Source organism: Empidonax traillii, unplaced genomic scaffold, assembly GCF_003031625.1.
Source record: "Empidonax traillii isolate 1590-97213 ecotype Southwest subspecies unplaced genomic scaffold, ASM303162v1 scaffold108:size1079785, whole genome shotgun sequence".
NCBI lineage: Eukaryota > Metazoa > Chordata > Aves > Passeriformes > Tyrannidae > Empidonax > Empidonax traillii.
The window spans coordinates 701488-719169 of record NW_020955301.1 but is presented as its reverse complement, the minus strand read 5'-3'; the positions used below and the strand labels follow the sequence as shown (position 1 = coordinate 719169).

The 17682-nt window shown below is 38.8% G+C and overlaps 1 protein-coding gene across 2 annotated transcripts in view; it reads right to left on the bottom strand.

The window, feature by feature from the left end:
* Positions 1-17682, bottom strand: part of LNPEP (leucyl and cystinyl aminopeptidase) — a 58727-nt gene that overhangs the window by 21618 nt on the left and 19427 nt on the right. The window contains exons 2-8 of one of the 2 annotated variants that reach the window (XM_027882632.1): positions 13832-13938; positions 10590-11430; positions 8363-8501; positions 5544-5675; positions 2836-2956; positions 2040-2194; positions 1602-1715 (exon numbers count right to left, since the gene is read on the bottom strand). In XM_027882632.1, the coding sequence (XP_027738433.1) occupies positions 1602-1715; positions 2040-2194; positions 2836-2956; positions 5544-5675; positions 8363-8501; positions 10590-11407 (1479 nt within the window). In that variant the 5' untranslated portion in view covers positions 11408-11430; positions 13832-13938. The remainder of the gene's footprint in view (positions 1-1601; positions 1716-2039; positions 2195-2835; positions 2957-5543; positions 5676-8362; positions 8502-10589; positions 11431-13831; positions 13939-17682) is intronic. The other variant, XM_027882631.1, reaches the window with a different exon arrangement.

The window sequence follows — 17682 nt, the reverse complement described above, 5'->3', positions numbered from 1 at the left end:
GGCTTCGCGAACGAAGATTTGAGAGGGGCTCTACCCACGCTTGCTACAAGCACGCTGATGGCTAAAAAGGCCAATGCGAGATAGACAAGTCCGGTTGCAGAAGGCACAGCAGAAAGACTCTCCAGGTGATATCGACAAGACGCGATTCTTTCTGCGTTGTCTTTTCTCCTCGAGAGTGATCCTGCGTGTGTTCTCAAAAGCAGCAGCAGCGTTATAGATGGTGTGTCTCCAGGCCTCCCGATTGGAGGCCAGGGGAGACCAATGGTTGTGGTCAATATTGCCAAGGCTGAGGGACTGTTTCAGGGACTGTGAAATGAGATACTGGTGAAGGCACCTTGTCAGGCACCTTTCAGAATGAAGTATACAGGTGTTAGATGTGTCCTTGTTGAAAAAGGACACTACTTTTGTGTCCTGCCCTCAGCACATAGGCACCCAACAAACAGAATGGCCACATAAACATACTTTTAATGACAATCAAACTGAACAACCAAGCCAGGCCAAATGAAAAACTTTTGAAACATCTAGCACTGGGAAAGAATTCCGCCGAACCATATTAGCAACCCAAGTTTCTTAATACTAACAGAGTGATTTAAGGACTCAAAAATCACACTTATTCTGAATGCTGAGAAGAACACACTCTATCAAGCAGAAAACAGTCAGAACACATCAGGTGTTTAATTCTATGACTAATGCAAATCACATAAACACACCCAGAAGTTGATTTCAGGGCTCAGGTATGTCCTCTCCTAGGAGATACCTTTAGCCAGAATGCAAAATTAGTCTCTCCACTACCCCTTCCATTTAGTTCCACTAATTTTTTATTTCTCTGCCTGTTATTCTCAGTGACAGGAATGCTTTATAGCAATAGCTGGTATTACTTCCTTGGAGAAGAATGGTTAAATTTGAATCCATCACATTTTCCAGAGTCTGAAAATCTAGGTCCCTTAGTACCTGAATAAGTTTTTAAAAAATCACTATCCTATGATATCAAAAACATTCTACCCTTCAGCCATACAGGTAAACCAGAAGTGCCTGTGGGAGCAGCGGTGGTTTGTACTACTAAGTGTAACTCAGCGCTATCAGAATTCTCTGTGGGGGACGATCTGACACTTTATTACCAGGTCCGCTGACTCGTGAAACCCAAACTGACTCAGACAAAAGCAAGAACCACCATGATGGAAAGGCAGGAATTACTCCAGGCATATTTAGTAACCTAAAGTTTCCTAAGTCTATTAGGAAAAGTAGAGGTAGATAGACTTGGTCGATAACATGTTTGGACTTGTTTATTAAAAATTTTAAGTTATTATATGCAGACACTCACATCCTTTAACACCTGCTACTTTGCACAGAATGCCTTAACCCACACTAAACAGCAGACTCCAGGCAGACTACTAGCAAAATAAACCCAAAAATATTTAAAAAAATCACAAAACCAACGCATCCCTCTCAAAGCCACTTTCAACATAACGAGAGTGCCAAAGCAGAGATGTAGCATGACCCCCGTGGTGCCCACAGTGAATACAAATATCAATGCTTTATAGGCAGCATTAAAAATAGGTAATAGTGAACGTATAAGTGCAGTTATTAAAGAAAGTACTTACCGAATGTAATTCTGGAAAAATCTCCTCCATGGCAAAGTATTCCATGAAAGTGGCAAATCCCTCATTCAGCCAGAGATCATTCCACCATTCCATGGTTACTAGATTACCAAACCACTGTGAAAGACCAAAACCATCATTATTTTCTCAGAATTAAAATCAAATGAGTACACTAACACTCCACCCATCCTCTGCCTTATCTTGTGGTAAAATCAAGTTCAGTCAAAGCCATGTTAATGTTTCGGCAGGAACAACTCCTTAAGTAGGTCACAATGGTTGCTCTCTGCCTGTTGTGCTGCAGAAAACACAGCTGCAGGTTTTCTGAACAGATACAGTGCACAACCCATTCACAGTGAGGGAAGGGGTGAATTTAAGGACAGAATTGCACTTAAAAAAAAACAAACAAAAAAGGAGAAAACAGTAACCTCCCCAGTCTACTACCTGATGGGCAAGCTCATGTGCTATCACTGCAGTTATTAACTTCTTGTCCCTTGCTGAAGAAGTATTACTGTCAAACAAGAGTGTTGTTTCTCGGAAGGTGATCAAGCCCCAGTTTTCCATTGCGCCGGACTGAAAATCAGGAATTGCTACCAGATCTGGAAACAATTTAAAAGAAGCTTTTGAAAACTGCTTGGTAAAGCAGTCCTGTCCTTCAAGACTACATATTATATTCCATAATCAATAAAAACTTCGTTATTTAAATTCTATGGTGTGGACATGCACCCACAACTCAAGCAAAAAAGCCCACAGATTTATAACCATGTTTCTCTAGCAGTACTCTGGCACAAGAAACTTAAAGCACTCCAGAGGCACTGCCAATGCATCCTGCACGAACAAAAGTAACAAGGAAATGGGGGGGCTGCTACTGAAAGTAGTGTCTCAGAAGACTACATTTGGCTACCTTTCCAATCAAGCTAATGCATGCAGAGAAGTCAGGATGAAGATCTTGCATTTTTGAAGATGGTTCACAGGCTGAGAATTATCTCACTACCAAGTTAAATTCATACAGAATTATTTCTTTGATGTTGTTTATGTACAAGTATAAGCAATCAGGTTCCAAAAGCTCACAAAAACTTTCCAACTTGGGACTCGGTTAACACTTGCACTCAAACACGTAATGATTTTTTAAAATTATTTTAGTAATTTCATAATTGCAGTATTTTTTTTAAATGAAAATTTACATGCATTTTTTAGGTCGGGGTTTCTTCTTACTTTCAAAAACCTCAGAAGAACTTACCTAATTTTTCAAGAGGGTATTTCATTAAAAAGTACTTTTGATAAAATTCCAGAAGTTTCACTGCTGTGTCTAGGGCATACCCAACTTGGTTCAGATGCTGCGGTACAGCATGGACAGATACCTGGTCCAAACAGAGAAGAGAAAATATTTTGAAACACATAGCTACAGAAGATTTGGAATTGAAAGAGGAGCTGGCAGGAGTTCCTGAAACAGGCAGGACACAGTTCTGGGAGTACACTCCTAAATTACAAACACAAGCTGTCAATGAAAAGCTAATTTTTCTTGCTAGAGCTTATTAACCAGTCAAAGTACAGGCACAGTGTCTAACTGACCAATGTGTAAGCAAGAACAATTCACACACAATTTACTCACAGTATCCCAGAATGCCCAAATAAGGAACAACATAAACCTAGAAAAGTCATAGAGAATCAGAAGAAGGATGTAACTCAAACAAACAGGATGTAAACCAAACTCTGTGTACCCAAATAAGATCAAGAACAAACGTTACAGTTTTTGGTGGTGAAACACTGTGACGCTGTGCCTGCTCAAGAAGTGGGGTGAGGATGACAAAAGAAGATATGGGAGGACCAAAATAGGACTTCCAATAAGGGCGTGACTATGCAAAGCAAGTTAATGAATATGTGTTAGGTGAGAGTATCTAATGAATATGTAAAAAGGGTAACAAAAAGCACTGTCTGTCATTTGCCATGTTCAATTAGAGGAGCTATCCTCCAAACATCCAGCATGCTGAATAAAGAATGCCCTTTTTAACACCTACAGACTGGTCTCAAAAAGTTTGTTTCTGCTGCTTCTGGGTATCACTCTCATTATGGTAACACCAGTGCAATCTGCCAGAAATTCTCTCAAGAAATTATAACTGGCATAAAGCTCATCCATTTCCTTATCTAAGGTAGGGCCACATCAGACATGATGTAAGAAGCATTCACAAAAACTGAGAGGTTATAGTCTCCCTCTAATCATGTTATATCAAGAAAACAACTTTGATTAATTAGGTTACTTGCAGACTGAGGTTTAGGATGCCCTCTCATACACAAATGCAAAAATATGTGGAGATCAATTTTCCAGGATCATTAAAAAAAAAAGTCCCTCTCACTATGCTACAAATTAGTAAACAAATGACATTTCAAATAGATGCATAAGGTGACCTTTTTATTTTTGAGTTTGAATGAACCACACACAAGTAAGAATCTAGTCTAGTGTTCCTGGAGTACAAAAGTATTATTAGCTCAACATATTAAGCTCAAAACCAAAATATAAAAAGTCCCCAGGATCTTGTGGAGTTGAAAAAAGCAACTTTACTTCAACTCCAAGCTGTCTTAGAGCATTCATGACAATAAACTTGATCCACGTGAACTGCTTAGCTCAAATTCTTTGAATCTCCCAGTGACAAATTGCTAGAAGCATTCTGAGTATCTGTTTCATGGGAAATTTCATTATATGCTTCCTTTTTACTGAATTCCTTGCCCTGCTAGACACTGCTGGCAATAGAAAAACCTACTAGCTAGACTCTGGTCTTAATTGGTATGATCATTCTTATTCTCCCTTCAAGCTGGCAAACACTCTTAAGAAGTTAAAAGTATTAATAAATAAAAACAAGATCAACCCACAAGTAAATACATATTTTTTAAAAATTAAGAATATTTTTAATAAGCTAAAAAGCTTTTTGCCTCAAAGAACTGCTTATATTGTTTTACCAGAATAAAGTTCCAAATACTGACCTGAATAGTAGCCACGAGGAGGGGGGGGTGGGAAGTTAAATAGTCTATTCCATTCAGCTATATAGAGAAATACTTGTCTAAATGAGAATCAAAGCCTATTGTCTAGCATCTTTACTTGTGTATATAGGATTAAAATGAGGGCTTCTTCTTCTGCAGTGCTACTAGCACTGTTCCCTCTGGCTCTTTCTAGATACGTAATGACACTTCTGATACCTCACCACAGAGGGAAAGTTCCTGCTAGAGACTCATGAAAGTCGTTGCTCACATGAAACTTCTGCACTTTCTAAACCAAGATGAAGATATTACCATGTTTTCTCTTTAGTTGCTCTAATTGCACACATTGTAGAAACAGGTCATATCCTTGCAAAGCACAGAGATCAAACAGGACCAACTGTTTGATTTTTTTGAACCTTTGGAAAAACAAAACCTCCGCAATGAAGTAATTGCATTTAAGTAACTAAACACAGATTTAAAGTCAGCCTAAATTTGCTTCACTGCAGGGTGCGGGTTTGTTAAGGTAGGTTATCTTTGCTGGTACAGAAAATATTTGTGGCGCTGCTTGAAACCACACGTAGGTGTTCCTGTAAACCGTAATGTTTCTTTACATCCTCAGAACAGCCCTTGGTTTGCACAATATCACTGCTCACAGATGAAGGAGTGAAACTAAGAGTTTAAAGCTTCCAGCTCTGAAAGCTCTTAGGAATTTTACATTTTGTAAATTGCCCCCGTTAACAAGACCTGATGCTGAGACCACCTGCTGTAAAAATATTCACACTGATACAACCCCTGAACTCAGTTCAACTTACAGTATGGAGCTTTTGTTCCCTACCTATGATGAGTATAACAAACCCCAGAAAATACGTAAATTTAAAAGAGACAGAGTTTACTTGTTGGTTTGGGGATCTTTTTTATTTCGTTTTGGTGGGTTGGTTGGGCAGGTGAGGCAGAAAAAGTGAAACTAACACATACCAGACTCCCATTAGTTTCCTGACTGATGTTTTTCAAGTCTGCAACAACAAAAGCTACTAGATAGGTGCTCATCTTCAAACTCACAAAAAACTCATCTTGAACAATTCCATTTGTCACAGGTGTAGTGGCTTTCTGCAAGTGAAATTAAATATTATTAATGCAGGTAAAAGAACAGTAAGACATACAAGGAATCAATGTTAAATAATTCATGCTAGAACTAATTTACAGGTAAACTCACACAATATTTTCATATTTTGGTTATATTTCAGTGGGATGGATGATACTTACAACGGTGTTACAAACTTAAGAAGACAAGAAACATTTAAGCCTACCCAAAAGTTATTTGTCAAGTTTTATTAGGCAGGATTAGCAAACAACTACACTGTTGGAGAAACAATGAATCTTATTTAATTCACACTTAAAAGTCCCAGTATAATCCAAAGTCAACATGAAGACTTGCACTAGTTCAAGGGAACTCTAGGCTAGATCAGAGACACAGTTCAGCATAGCCTACTAAAAATACTGGCATCGCATGGGTTAAATATTTGTCTCTTCCTAGAAGTCTCTTCAAAACTAGGTAACCAGACACACTCATTATTTTAAAACAGAGAAAAATACCCCTCACATGCACTCTCAAAAATCAAAAGAAATCAAAAGAAATCAAAAGAAAAATCCTAAGATTCCAGTGAGCTGAAAGCAAAAACACGCCCAGCTTAAACACACACTGTCAAAAGTAAATGTGTGCTCACTCTTCTGAAGTAAGATACCATAGTTTATCTCAAATTACTTTCGGTATCCAGGTTTGCTTTAATATTAGTCCTAGAAAAGCATCCTATATGCCTTAAAGTACTTTTCTACATATTCCTTCACAAACATAAAAAAGAAGAAGAAGAAAGCAAAATGTTTGAAACCACTGTAGTGCAGAACAGTAGAAGTCTGGAGACAGAAGTGTCAGTTCATAAATTCTGAGACTTCATAAATGATTTTGTTTTCGGAAACCACAAACATGTAAAACCCAGTAACAATAACCTTCGTTTCAGACAAGATCATTTGAAACCAAACAATGATTTAATATCTAACTGCTACTGAAAATTTAACTGTCAGCCTTAAAGAGAAACAGATGTTTAAGCCTGAAGATACAATCAATATAATAATCTAATCTGGCCATTGCATATGAATAGAATGCCATCGTTGAATTCCTCTAGAAAATTCATAAATTTCTGCCTTTTATTGCAGCTTTGGCATCATAAGGAGGTAACAAGCTGTTTAAGGAAATCTACTGTGGCTGCAGATTAACTGGTTCAAATCAGTTATCCTAATCTAAAAAACAAAACAAAACAAAACAAAACCAACCAACCAAACCCACAAGAAGGTAACACCATAAGCCCATAATACACAGTTTACTTCTAGCCTCAATGTGCCAGCCACTACTCACTGCCTTATTAGTGATGTATACGCTAGCTGACAAGGCCTGCTTCTGGCATCTCTCGCTCATGGAGGTATGGGCAATTAACTCAGCAATGTCTGCTGAAAGCATGCAGGAATGGTAAACCATCATTTACTTCCTGCACATGAAGGTCTATGGGAGCTGTTGAAAGGTGCTTTGGCCACTTGTCCACCTCCTAGCAGAGGAGAGTGAGCAAGCACCCTTCCCCTGTTTACACAAAGTAGAAGGTGGTCCACCAGAGCCTGTTTCTCAGTGAAGAAAAGAACAGGAAATAAAGTGCTCTTAGTCCTGGGCATAACCTAAAGTGCTGCAACTCTGTTAAAGTAAAGAATCACCACAAATCCAGGAATATAAACGTTTGTACACCGTGAAAAAGATATCATTTCACAAGGCTGCAACTATCAGATGGGTTTTCAAAAACAAGGTAACTGCATCAGCACCCGAGCTTTAGAAAACTTTCTGGAACACAAGCTGCACAGTGTACATGCAGGTCCCACCAGCACTAGGGTTCATTATGAGTTAGATCAATGTCAGTATTGAGTTTCTGTTGGGTGACTAATGGTGGTAACTTTTTGATGAGAGAGGACTAATTCACACAGACTAGAAAATGTTGGTCTTCCTGGTCTGTCTGAATAAATTAGGCTTCTATAAAGGCTTGTCCAAAGGCTTAATGGCATAAAACATCATCATAAAATTCAGATATGCTCTTACAAGATTTTGCCTGAAAAGATCTAGTTGAAGGAATTTCAGACCCCTCAATCTGGAGTTGACTCTGTATTCACACTTCACTTCCCCTTGTTTAGGCACAGAAGCATGACCTTCAAGATCAGGCATGTCCTTCAAAGAGTTGGTGCAAGTTACACAAACTACTGATAAAGACAGTCCCATACTCTGCACACGTGCAGTATCAGCAAAGACAGAAAACTTGAAAGGAAATCTTAAGGCAGTTGGAACCAATGTCACCACCACCAAAACTCCTGCAAAGTAATGGCTCATTTAATTTCAACAGGAATTCCTCAGCCATTTAACTGTCTGACAGTACCATTCTACACTGTGCACTGCATTGAACAGTTGCTTTCTCCAGAAAAGTTCAAGCCTTTGAGACTGGAATACAACATCTGTTTCTAAGTCACACAGCTTGTGGCTTATCCGCTCAAGTCCCAGAATCACAGAATGTTCTGAGTTGGAAGGGACCCACAAGGATCATTGAGTTCAACTCATAAGTGAACAGCCCATACAGGGGACCGAACCCTTGACCTTGGCATTATTAGTCAACGCCCTGGATGTTGATGCAATAAAAATACAATCAAAATCAGTTAAACAGATTACCTAGGCAGCAGCTCTACTAGAATTCCTCTACAAAAGCATGTACCTTTGGCATATTTGACAGAGTGGAAAGTTTCTCATCTCTTTTGATCTTGATTAAAAAAGTAGCTTTAAATGCAGGTTCATCAAAGCATGGAAAAGCAGACCTTGCTGCCAGAGGTTCAAACTGAGTTGCTGCAAACCACCTAACGGGAAGAGTAGAGAAGAGCAAAATAAGAAATATGGAAAGGACAAATGTAGTTTATTTAAGACAAAATAGTCGTTTCTCTCCCAAACCTTCTGTGAGCTTGTTGTGAAAGTAGCATTTTGAATTGCAAATTACAAGGTTGGTCCAGTCAGAATAAATGTTTCATTAACAATTTTTTAAAAACCCAATACTGTATTTATCTGAGGAGTAATTGGCTTGGCTGATTTTTGCTTTCTGAACAGAGAATACATCTGGAATAACACAATTACAGAACAATCACCAAAATATAAGCTAGCCGGTTTCCAGAAAGGAGGAACAAAAAGGAGATTGAAAAATGAAGTTTGAGAGCATGCTCACTAAACAAGAGTTTTGAAACTTCAGCAGCAGACAGGACTACAAGGAAGCTTTTTCATCTAATTGCTGTGCCATTTCCTGCAGATATTCCCACAGTTCAACTAAATGTATGCCTGCTCCCTGTGCTGGATAGAAGATGGATTCTGCCTAAGTTCATGCACTTGTCTCTAATCCAACAGTTAAGTCATATCACAAGAAGACTTCTGAGAAGCCTACATTCCTTCTCCAGTATTTTTATACTGACTAGCTGCAGAAATTATGGCTTTTGATAGAGAGCATCTCTGACTTCTGCACCTACAAGAGAACAACAGGAGTTCAACCAGAAGTTTACTAATGGAAGTCGTGTATTTACTGGAGCTAAATAGCAGAGAGAATTCACATTGGTTTTTTTTTTTAGCCCTTTTTGTTTCCTTACCCTACTGCCAAGTTACCCACAGGTTTTTTGGGGGTTTATTTGTTCTGCACCACGACTCCAACATTTTTGGACATACAATTTTTCCGAGAAGGCACACTGTTGACAATTCATAAGACTAAACTCCATGCCTGCTTTCAACTTCTTACTCTTCTCTTCCTCCTGACAAGTTGGTGGAGTTTTACCCCACAATTTTACAGTTGAAAAACAAAGAAAAAAGAACCATTCTGCATAAAATTATAAATAAGGCCCAACTTACTAATTTTTTATTTTGTTTCTGGCAACAGTGTTATTTTGGCATTTTACAATTTTTTACATTTTTGTGACAGTATTAAAAAAATCTTCAAAAGAAAGTAAAATTAAACTAGAAGAAAATACATTTTCTAGCAAAATCAGCTTGACAGCTTGACTTTTATACAGAAAATGCAGTAACAACAGAGGTTGTCAGAGTAGTCTGCATTTGTAAAAGCAGAGACATTAGGCACACAGAGACAACGCCTCCACAAACAGAAAAGGCAGGCAAGGCAATGGAAGTGATGACAGCAGCAAAGAGTTATCTGAAAAGGATTTACCAAAGAGCATACAGGGTAAAACATGTGCTACATCCTGTTCCTGAACAAAAGTAGGTAGCATTTCACTGAAAGTAGGTAGCATTTCACTCAAGAACTCACTCACAGATCATGCTTTTCCTCTGTGAACAATCACACATTCTCTTTTAATTACAGTAAGTAAAGAAGAAAAGAAAGCTTCAGCTACATCAGGCTAGGAAAAAACCCCACAGTTTCAGGAAGAGGCCAATGAATGTGATGTTTCCCTTTTCTCCAGTCACCTGGGACTTTGCCTGGCTGCCATGACTTTTCAAATATGATTGAGAGTGTCTTGGCAACAACACCTGCCAGTTCCCCTAGGACTGTGCAATGCATCTCATCGAGGCCCAAGGACTTGTGAGTGTTCTGGTTCCTCCAGCGAACCCGAATCTCCTCCAGTAATGACGGGACTTTGTTCCCCCAGTCCCTGTCTTGAGACACAAGGACTTGAGAGGTGTGGGAAGAATTTCCCAAGAGAAAAACTAAAAATTAAACAAACCAAAAGCCACACTACAACTACCTACAACCCCTACACTGCAGTACATTTCACTGTAGGAGAGGCAGCCCTGACTTAATGAACTTATCCATGAAAGACATTTTTCAGGTAGATTAAACATTGATTTTTCTCAATAGGAATAAGCCATATAAAATGTCCAACAAAAATCCCAACCCTTTCTGTTACAAAGCACAGTCTAGAAGTGACACAAGAGAGAAGCTGCATTTGTGGGCATACCTTTGCTTCGAATCCTCATCCTTGTAAGAAATTTTGTAAAAGCCATAATAGGTGTCCGACAAATTAGATGAATATTCTATGTTGATAGTATAATTCTGTCCTACAAGAAGAGCCTCTGGAGTCATGACTGCAATCTGATCATGCAGTGGATATTCCAGGAATTCAATTGGCTTTGCTTGATCCCCTTGTGCTGAAGTAATGGTTGCCTTTGTGATATTAAGTCCTGAGCTGTGAAGTACAATCTTCTGAGTTGCCTGGAGGATGCTGACCACTATTTTTACAGAGCCTGCAAATTTCAAAGTAGTTAGGTTTGGCTGCAAGACAAGATCATAATGCAGTGGTGCAACATCCGTAGGAAGTCTAATTTTTGCCCATGGAAATACTTTTCCATTGGTTGCCAAAGGGTATATTAGTTCCATTGTGTGATTTTTTTTATGGCAGCCTTCTTTGGTAAAGGTACATCTGGGAAGAAGATAAATCATTATTATTAATGAAACTGCAATCACAAAAACAACTGTGCAAACCACCATGGTCCTCACAGAGGGCACTGAGCATGATCCATTTGGATTTTGTCTATATGCAGACATGTTATTCTGCAGATCTGAGCTTCTGTTCATGAAGGACATCCCCAACAATTTTGCTGATGACTCATAATCCTCTTCGTCATCGTCCATTTCATGCTCTCCAAGGCCCCGTACCAAGAGACGGGAGCTCCTCGGTTCATATTCCACTTCATCAGGCTCCAGGGGATGTAAACAAGGCTCTTTTGCCAAGTCAACCACATCGGGCTCCTCTTCAAACATACTGTTTTCAATCATATTCCTTGGTAACTGAATTCGATCTGGAAAAGAAATAACCACATATATTACATCATAAAGAAAAGGCTTGAGTATAACACCTCAAAGATACTTTACTGAGTTACACTTTTACGGCACACACCACCAAGATCTCCTCAGTTTTCTCTCCTACGTTTGCTTCCAGGAAATATTTCTGTGCTTTTCAGCCTACTGTAATTTTGCTTTCAGTATCTTCAAAAGGATTCCTTCTCTTGTGCAAATGTCCTACACCGTAACTGAAGATCAGCTAAACCACTGCAAAGACTCCCAGTTCACTGATGTTACTGTCTTGGCTGCATTTCCTCTGCCCCAGTAACCTATATTTGTATTTGACTCAATTACTCGAGCTGGATTATTTTTTATGTTGCAGGGTAAAGCACAGCAGCCAATATAGTCCTAGAGGTGCTTCCAAATATACTAGTCATTCTGTTCTTCAGCAGAGGAGAAAATCTGCCTGGGTGTTGGCAGCCACTCAAATAAAATATCCATTTGACATTTTTAAACTTCATTTTTCACACACGTCCCCAAAATTATAAAAATATATTTCTCACATAAAAATAGCAGTAGGAAAATTATAGTTCAAATTGCCATCTCCATACAAGACCTAGCTTGTATAATCCCTTAAACTATCTATGCAGCTAGGAAGCCAAATCAGGGCCAATCAAACTGCTGGACTCCATAAAATTTGTCCTTAATAGATAATGTATCACTGAACATAAGTGAGGAATTGAAATTCAAACCAAATTCTGAAAGCATCAGATACGCTCATATAACTGCATGCAATTATATTTTAATGAAAATTCTGACCACATCTGTCACTCTTTATGTAAAAGTTTATCTTTCAGTTAACTTGCTCAGTGGAAAGTGGAAAAAAAATAAAAACACTGTTGGAGAGAATTTTGTATGGGGAATGGGACATGGACGTCCAAAAGTAGCTAACTCGGGAGCAAAGAACTTTGTTTTCATACTCTTTTTAATCCAAACCATGATAAACAACACAGAAAAGGTGTTGTTTGTCTTTTATGACACTGTAGAGTTGACCAGAAAGCAAAACAATTCAAATGGAAAAGCTATCTGTATGGTGAGTTTTCTCCCAAAAGCTTAAGAAAACACATTATCAATTTTTTGGGGCCTTGAAATTATAGTTAATTTGAATTATTCTCCTGTCACAGTTCTATCTAAGGGACTAGACATAACCTTTATTCAGTTGCAAGGCTTCAGAAATGAAACTAATCTTTCAGACATGCAGGCCTACTGCCAACTGAACTAGTATCCCATTACACTTCTATCTTCCACATTCTGTGTTTTCAGAATGAGAAAGCTAAATTTGCCTTTGGATATAAACATATTGAAAACTAGGTTGACTTCTATTAATTTCTGATAAAAACGTACATTTTGCCAACCTATATATAATTTAGAATATGAATGTTCCCGTAATACATTATTTATTTTGTATTTTATTAAATTCAGATTTCTATATAGCTGAAATTCTCAAAGGTAAAAATAAAGCGTGTTAAAGAAAAGATGGCAAGAATATTTTCAAACCAGATTTACTAGAGACCTCAACACTTACTCTAACATGTAACAAGACTTCCTGTTTCAGGCCACAAGCTCAGAAAACTACAGTGTCAGTAGCTGTAACACTGAAAAGGCCTTAAAGTAAGAAAAAAAAGAAAATAAAAAAATCCTACCCCACAAAATTCAGTAAGAGAAAGGTGCACTAGCCAACCTGAATAAGAAATATGGAGATGCCTGAAAGCAGGGAGTTGCTGGAATTTGGATCTACTTGCCTATCCTCTGTCCCGCTGGAAACATGCTGCCCTAACTAGGAATAGCATTGTAAGGTCACAAGATACCTGGGGTTGGAAGTGACTTCAGAAGGTTATCTACTGCAAGCTCTAGGCAAAAGTGCTTCTGAAACCTTCTGTCCCCGTGGCCTTTCCCACTACAGTGCTCACGTGCCAGCCTTCAGGCTGCAGCTGCAGTTCAGTGGCCCAGCACTACAGTCTCTACGCTGGAGCACCTGCACTCCTGTGTCAGATTTGAGGCCACAGAATATAGAGGATAGAAAGCTAAGTTAAGTTCCAAATGAAAGCACACAAAAAAATCTAGGGGAGAAGAAAAGGTGGAAAGACAAAAGTACTGTGCGACAGAAGCTCTTTTACAATTTATCTACCCAGGAACAGTCTATTAAGAATTCATTATGCTACATCTAGCAGAGCTATCTGATTACTCCCCGCAGCTGGTTGATTTTAAAACCTGCAAATAGCTTCAATGAAATTTGAAAACAGAGTCAAGACCAAATTTCAAGTCCCAATGCCATCCCACCCCAAAACAACCAGCTGCTGGTGGACAGCACCCAAATCCATTATCTGTGATGTAGAAAAGGCAGGTATTAAAACTCACATCTTAACCACTCCAAAAGGTAGCAGTCAATCAGTACACAGCTCCAAACACAGCCATGGCATGTGCTGCTGCATGGCCAGCAAAATAGGTAGAAGACAGGGGAGGCACTGCAGAGGGAAGGAGGAGAAAGATAAAGTGCATAAATCCAGCAGAAAGTAGGTTTCATCAGCTCTGCTGCTCATAGAACAGTTTGCTTTTTGAAGAGCTTATTCTCTAATAAGTTTCTTCTAAAGACAACTTTCTTAATATTTGCAAAGTTGCATGCAGGCACTAACAACTCTTTCAGTTAAAAAGAATTATACAAAAAAGATATCAAAGTGAAACTAAGATAGAAAAGTTAAACTAGAAGTTAGTTTCAAGACAATTCACAGGTTTAATATCTAAGAGACATTCATTTCTAGAAAACAACAGTTTTAGCCAATTTCTATGGAAGTATTTGCAAAAATTGGAAGTAACCAAAATCCTTAACACCTTCTTGCAGGTGAAGAGCATCACCAGACTACTACTCTCCACCAAAAAGAACATTGACAAGGTACCAAAAAGTTACTGAAGCTATTTATGCTGACATTTGCATTCACACAAGCAGAGGAATATTTTTATAATTTTCTTTATTCATAGAATACATTTTCTGAACATGAACCATGGCAATTTTGTTTAAAACTTTTACAGTTCAATTACTGTAAACTTCCTGTCTGGTTCACTGGAATAGATAACATGACAGTGTGAGTGAAGTGAACTTTTAAGACATTTTTTTGAGTTTTAACACATGGGCTGTCACAGTAGGAACTAAAAAGCCCATGGGAAAGGGAAAAAATAGTATTCTTAAACTGAAACAAGCCACAAGGAATAAGCAGCAGCCTGAGGAGTATGATTGCAAAAATCACATTTCACTGTCATCTCTCATACCATCTATGGTCAAAAGGCAAACATTCCCACTGTATAATGTAATGGCCAGTCTCTTTGTGAACGAAGAACCAGGGAAGGTCTTTCCACCTTCCAGCCTGCGCATTGGATTTTTTAGGTGAGACACAGTGTGCGCGGAACTGAGCCCACCCTTTAATCCTGAGGTTCATCTGCCGGGGCCAAGCATGCTTGGACGGTGGCAGCGAGGTCCTCAGGATGTAGATGGATTGCCTTACAGGGCTAACGAGCTCCATCTGCCCGGGGAGTGTCCTAACCGGGAATCGAACCCAGATCTCAGCGTTGACAACGCTGTGGTTTAGCCACTGCACCACCAGAGACACTAACATTCCCACTGTAAAACATAATAAAAGCACATTATTCCAGATATTCAAGCAGATTAATTCCAATTCCAAATACAACACACAAAAAATTTATATAACTGCAAGACTAGGAAGCTTAACCTGTAAAGAAGGTACATGGTTCCAGTGAACTACCACTGTCATGCCAGGGGTTGCAGGTGCACTAGAGACATTTGTGGTCACACAAGCCAAAATTACAGAAGCTACAACACCCTACAAAAATTATCTGTCATCAGGCATGGCAATCTGAATCTAAATCTTTGCTAAAAATAAGCTCAGTGTGAGAGTGAACAAGGAGGTAAGAAAAAAAAAAGAAAAAAAAAAGTCGTGGTTTAATCTTGTTGCTCCCTAAATAGCACTAACAAAATGAAGCCAGATTTTAAGCTTAAAGATTAAGGCTTAAAAACACCCAAATAAACGTGATTTTACGCAATTCTTCTACAAATCTTTAATCCAAAAGTTAGAGATTTTCAACATCTTTCCCTAGTACATACCTATTATCCCATCTACAGAGAACAGTGTGAATACTCACAGCTTAGAAACAATCCAGAGAACAGATGTGAGGTTAAAAACTATATGACAGACAAATCGTCCCCGTACTGAAAAGCTGAAGGAAGGCAGATATTTTCTCAGAATGGATTGTTCTGAAAAAGCTTCTTCAGAGCTGCCTCCTGCAGCAGAGATGCCCATAAACCTATCTCAGCATATCTCCTCATTTCTGGTATATCAGGGGATCGTAACAGGCTGGGTCTGTTGTTTTCCCTGAAGAGGACAGACTGCTTAGACACGAACTTCAAATGCAGTTTGCATCAAGCCACCAGTACAATAAGCTGTCTGTATGTACTGCATCCTCTGATAACTCATGATCCCTGTAGTCATATCTGGTTGGTAAATGGTGGCATGTCTCAGGGGCACAAAGGCGAGTGGTTAATCAGACCAAGCTACACAGTTTGTTCCCACAACATGTATGTTTTTCACTCCTACACCCTCCCACAAATTAGTCTTTTAAGCAACTTAGAAAGCAATTTTACTACAGTACTCAAGCTCAGTATGAAACATGATCACACAGGAACAATCAGATGTTGCAGTAAAACAGTCTGGCATTTGCTCCAAGTATTTATTTTGTCTGAAGAGCTCCATTTTAATTAATGAGGAGAAAGTAAGCTTTCCCCTGAACTGTAAAGGCCTCAGGCAACACCACCTACTCAATTTTAGTATGTGCAACAATGAAGTATCTTAAGATGTTTTGGCTTGGCAATTCATTGCAAATACTCTCTAAAATACAAAAAATTATTATTCATTTATACTTCAGAAACAGTATCTTCCTCTAATGCTACTGATGCCTCTTTTAAGTATGTACTTTTCCCTTGCAAAGCAAAATAAGTAATCTCTTGTCTATCAGGATTTGTGTCTGGGCATTATATCTCAAAAGGGAAATCCCAGCAGCCAAAATTTTTATATGAATCTAAGTAACCCCATTCCTCAAATTCATTCCTTTTTAAAACATATGCAGAAAATGCTCAAAGGCATTTTTTCAACTTTCTCTATTCTAAGTAAGAGGTTAAAATAAACAAAAAAGTCCTATTAGATTCATACAGACTGTTGCCTTTCTGATCAGCACAATATCATCTTTAAATAGTGAGTAAATATCACACAATATTTTAACTGAAAAAAACGTTAAAAGAATTACCTGGTATTTTGTAGCAACCAAAGTCCAACTGCAGATAATGGGAAACTTTCTATTACTCTGGAGTAACCTCAGAGCAAAACAACTATTGGGTAACAAGCACCAGCAGATGTAGCAAAACCCAAGTCCAGACCAAAATGTGCTGTATAAAGTGGTATAAAGTGTGCTGACTAGCTGGGGTAAAAACTGATTCCCACTCAGTGTAAACTTCCTCAGTTGCATATAAACAATGGGAGAGAAGGCATGGAGATACTCCTGCCCAAAATCAGACAGCTGTGCCTGGTGGATCAGGAAAGAACACAGAAAAACTGTGAATCAAGTTCCTGTTTTGCTACCAAGCAACTCACTGATACTATGTCAAAGAATGATTCTGCCCAGTGATTTCAGGAATAGCTACAGGTGTTAACAATGCCATTAGCCATTAAGAGCCATAATACTGTTTTGTATACCTAACTTTTAGGACAAATTTGACAGCAGTGGCCTTTTTATTTCCGCAGAAGCAGCTGCAGAAAAAACAGCAAACTCTTCAGATTTTATTAAAGTGTAGTTGCTTTTGCTAAGGCCCTCCAACGTTGCCAATGGCAAAAAGACGTGGATTTTTTTTCCCTTTAAAGACACATTTTATCTTTGTGTACTTGTTTTAATGCCACCTCACACAGAAGTAGCAGTGAAACACAAAATTTTGGCACAGATATATAATGGCCAGTCTTCGTGAACGAAGAACCGGGGAAGGTTTTTCCACCTTCCAGCCTGCGCATTGGATTTTTTAGGTGAGACACAGTGTGCGCGGAACTGAGCCCACCCTTTAATCCTGAGGTTCATCTGCCGGGGCCAAGCACGCTTGGACGGTGGCAGCGAGGTCCTCAGGATGTAGATGGATTGCCTTACAGGGCTAACGAGCT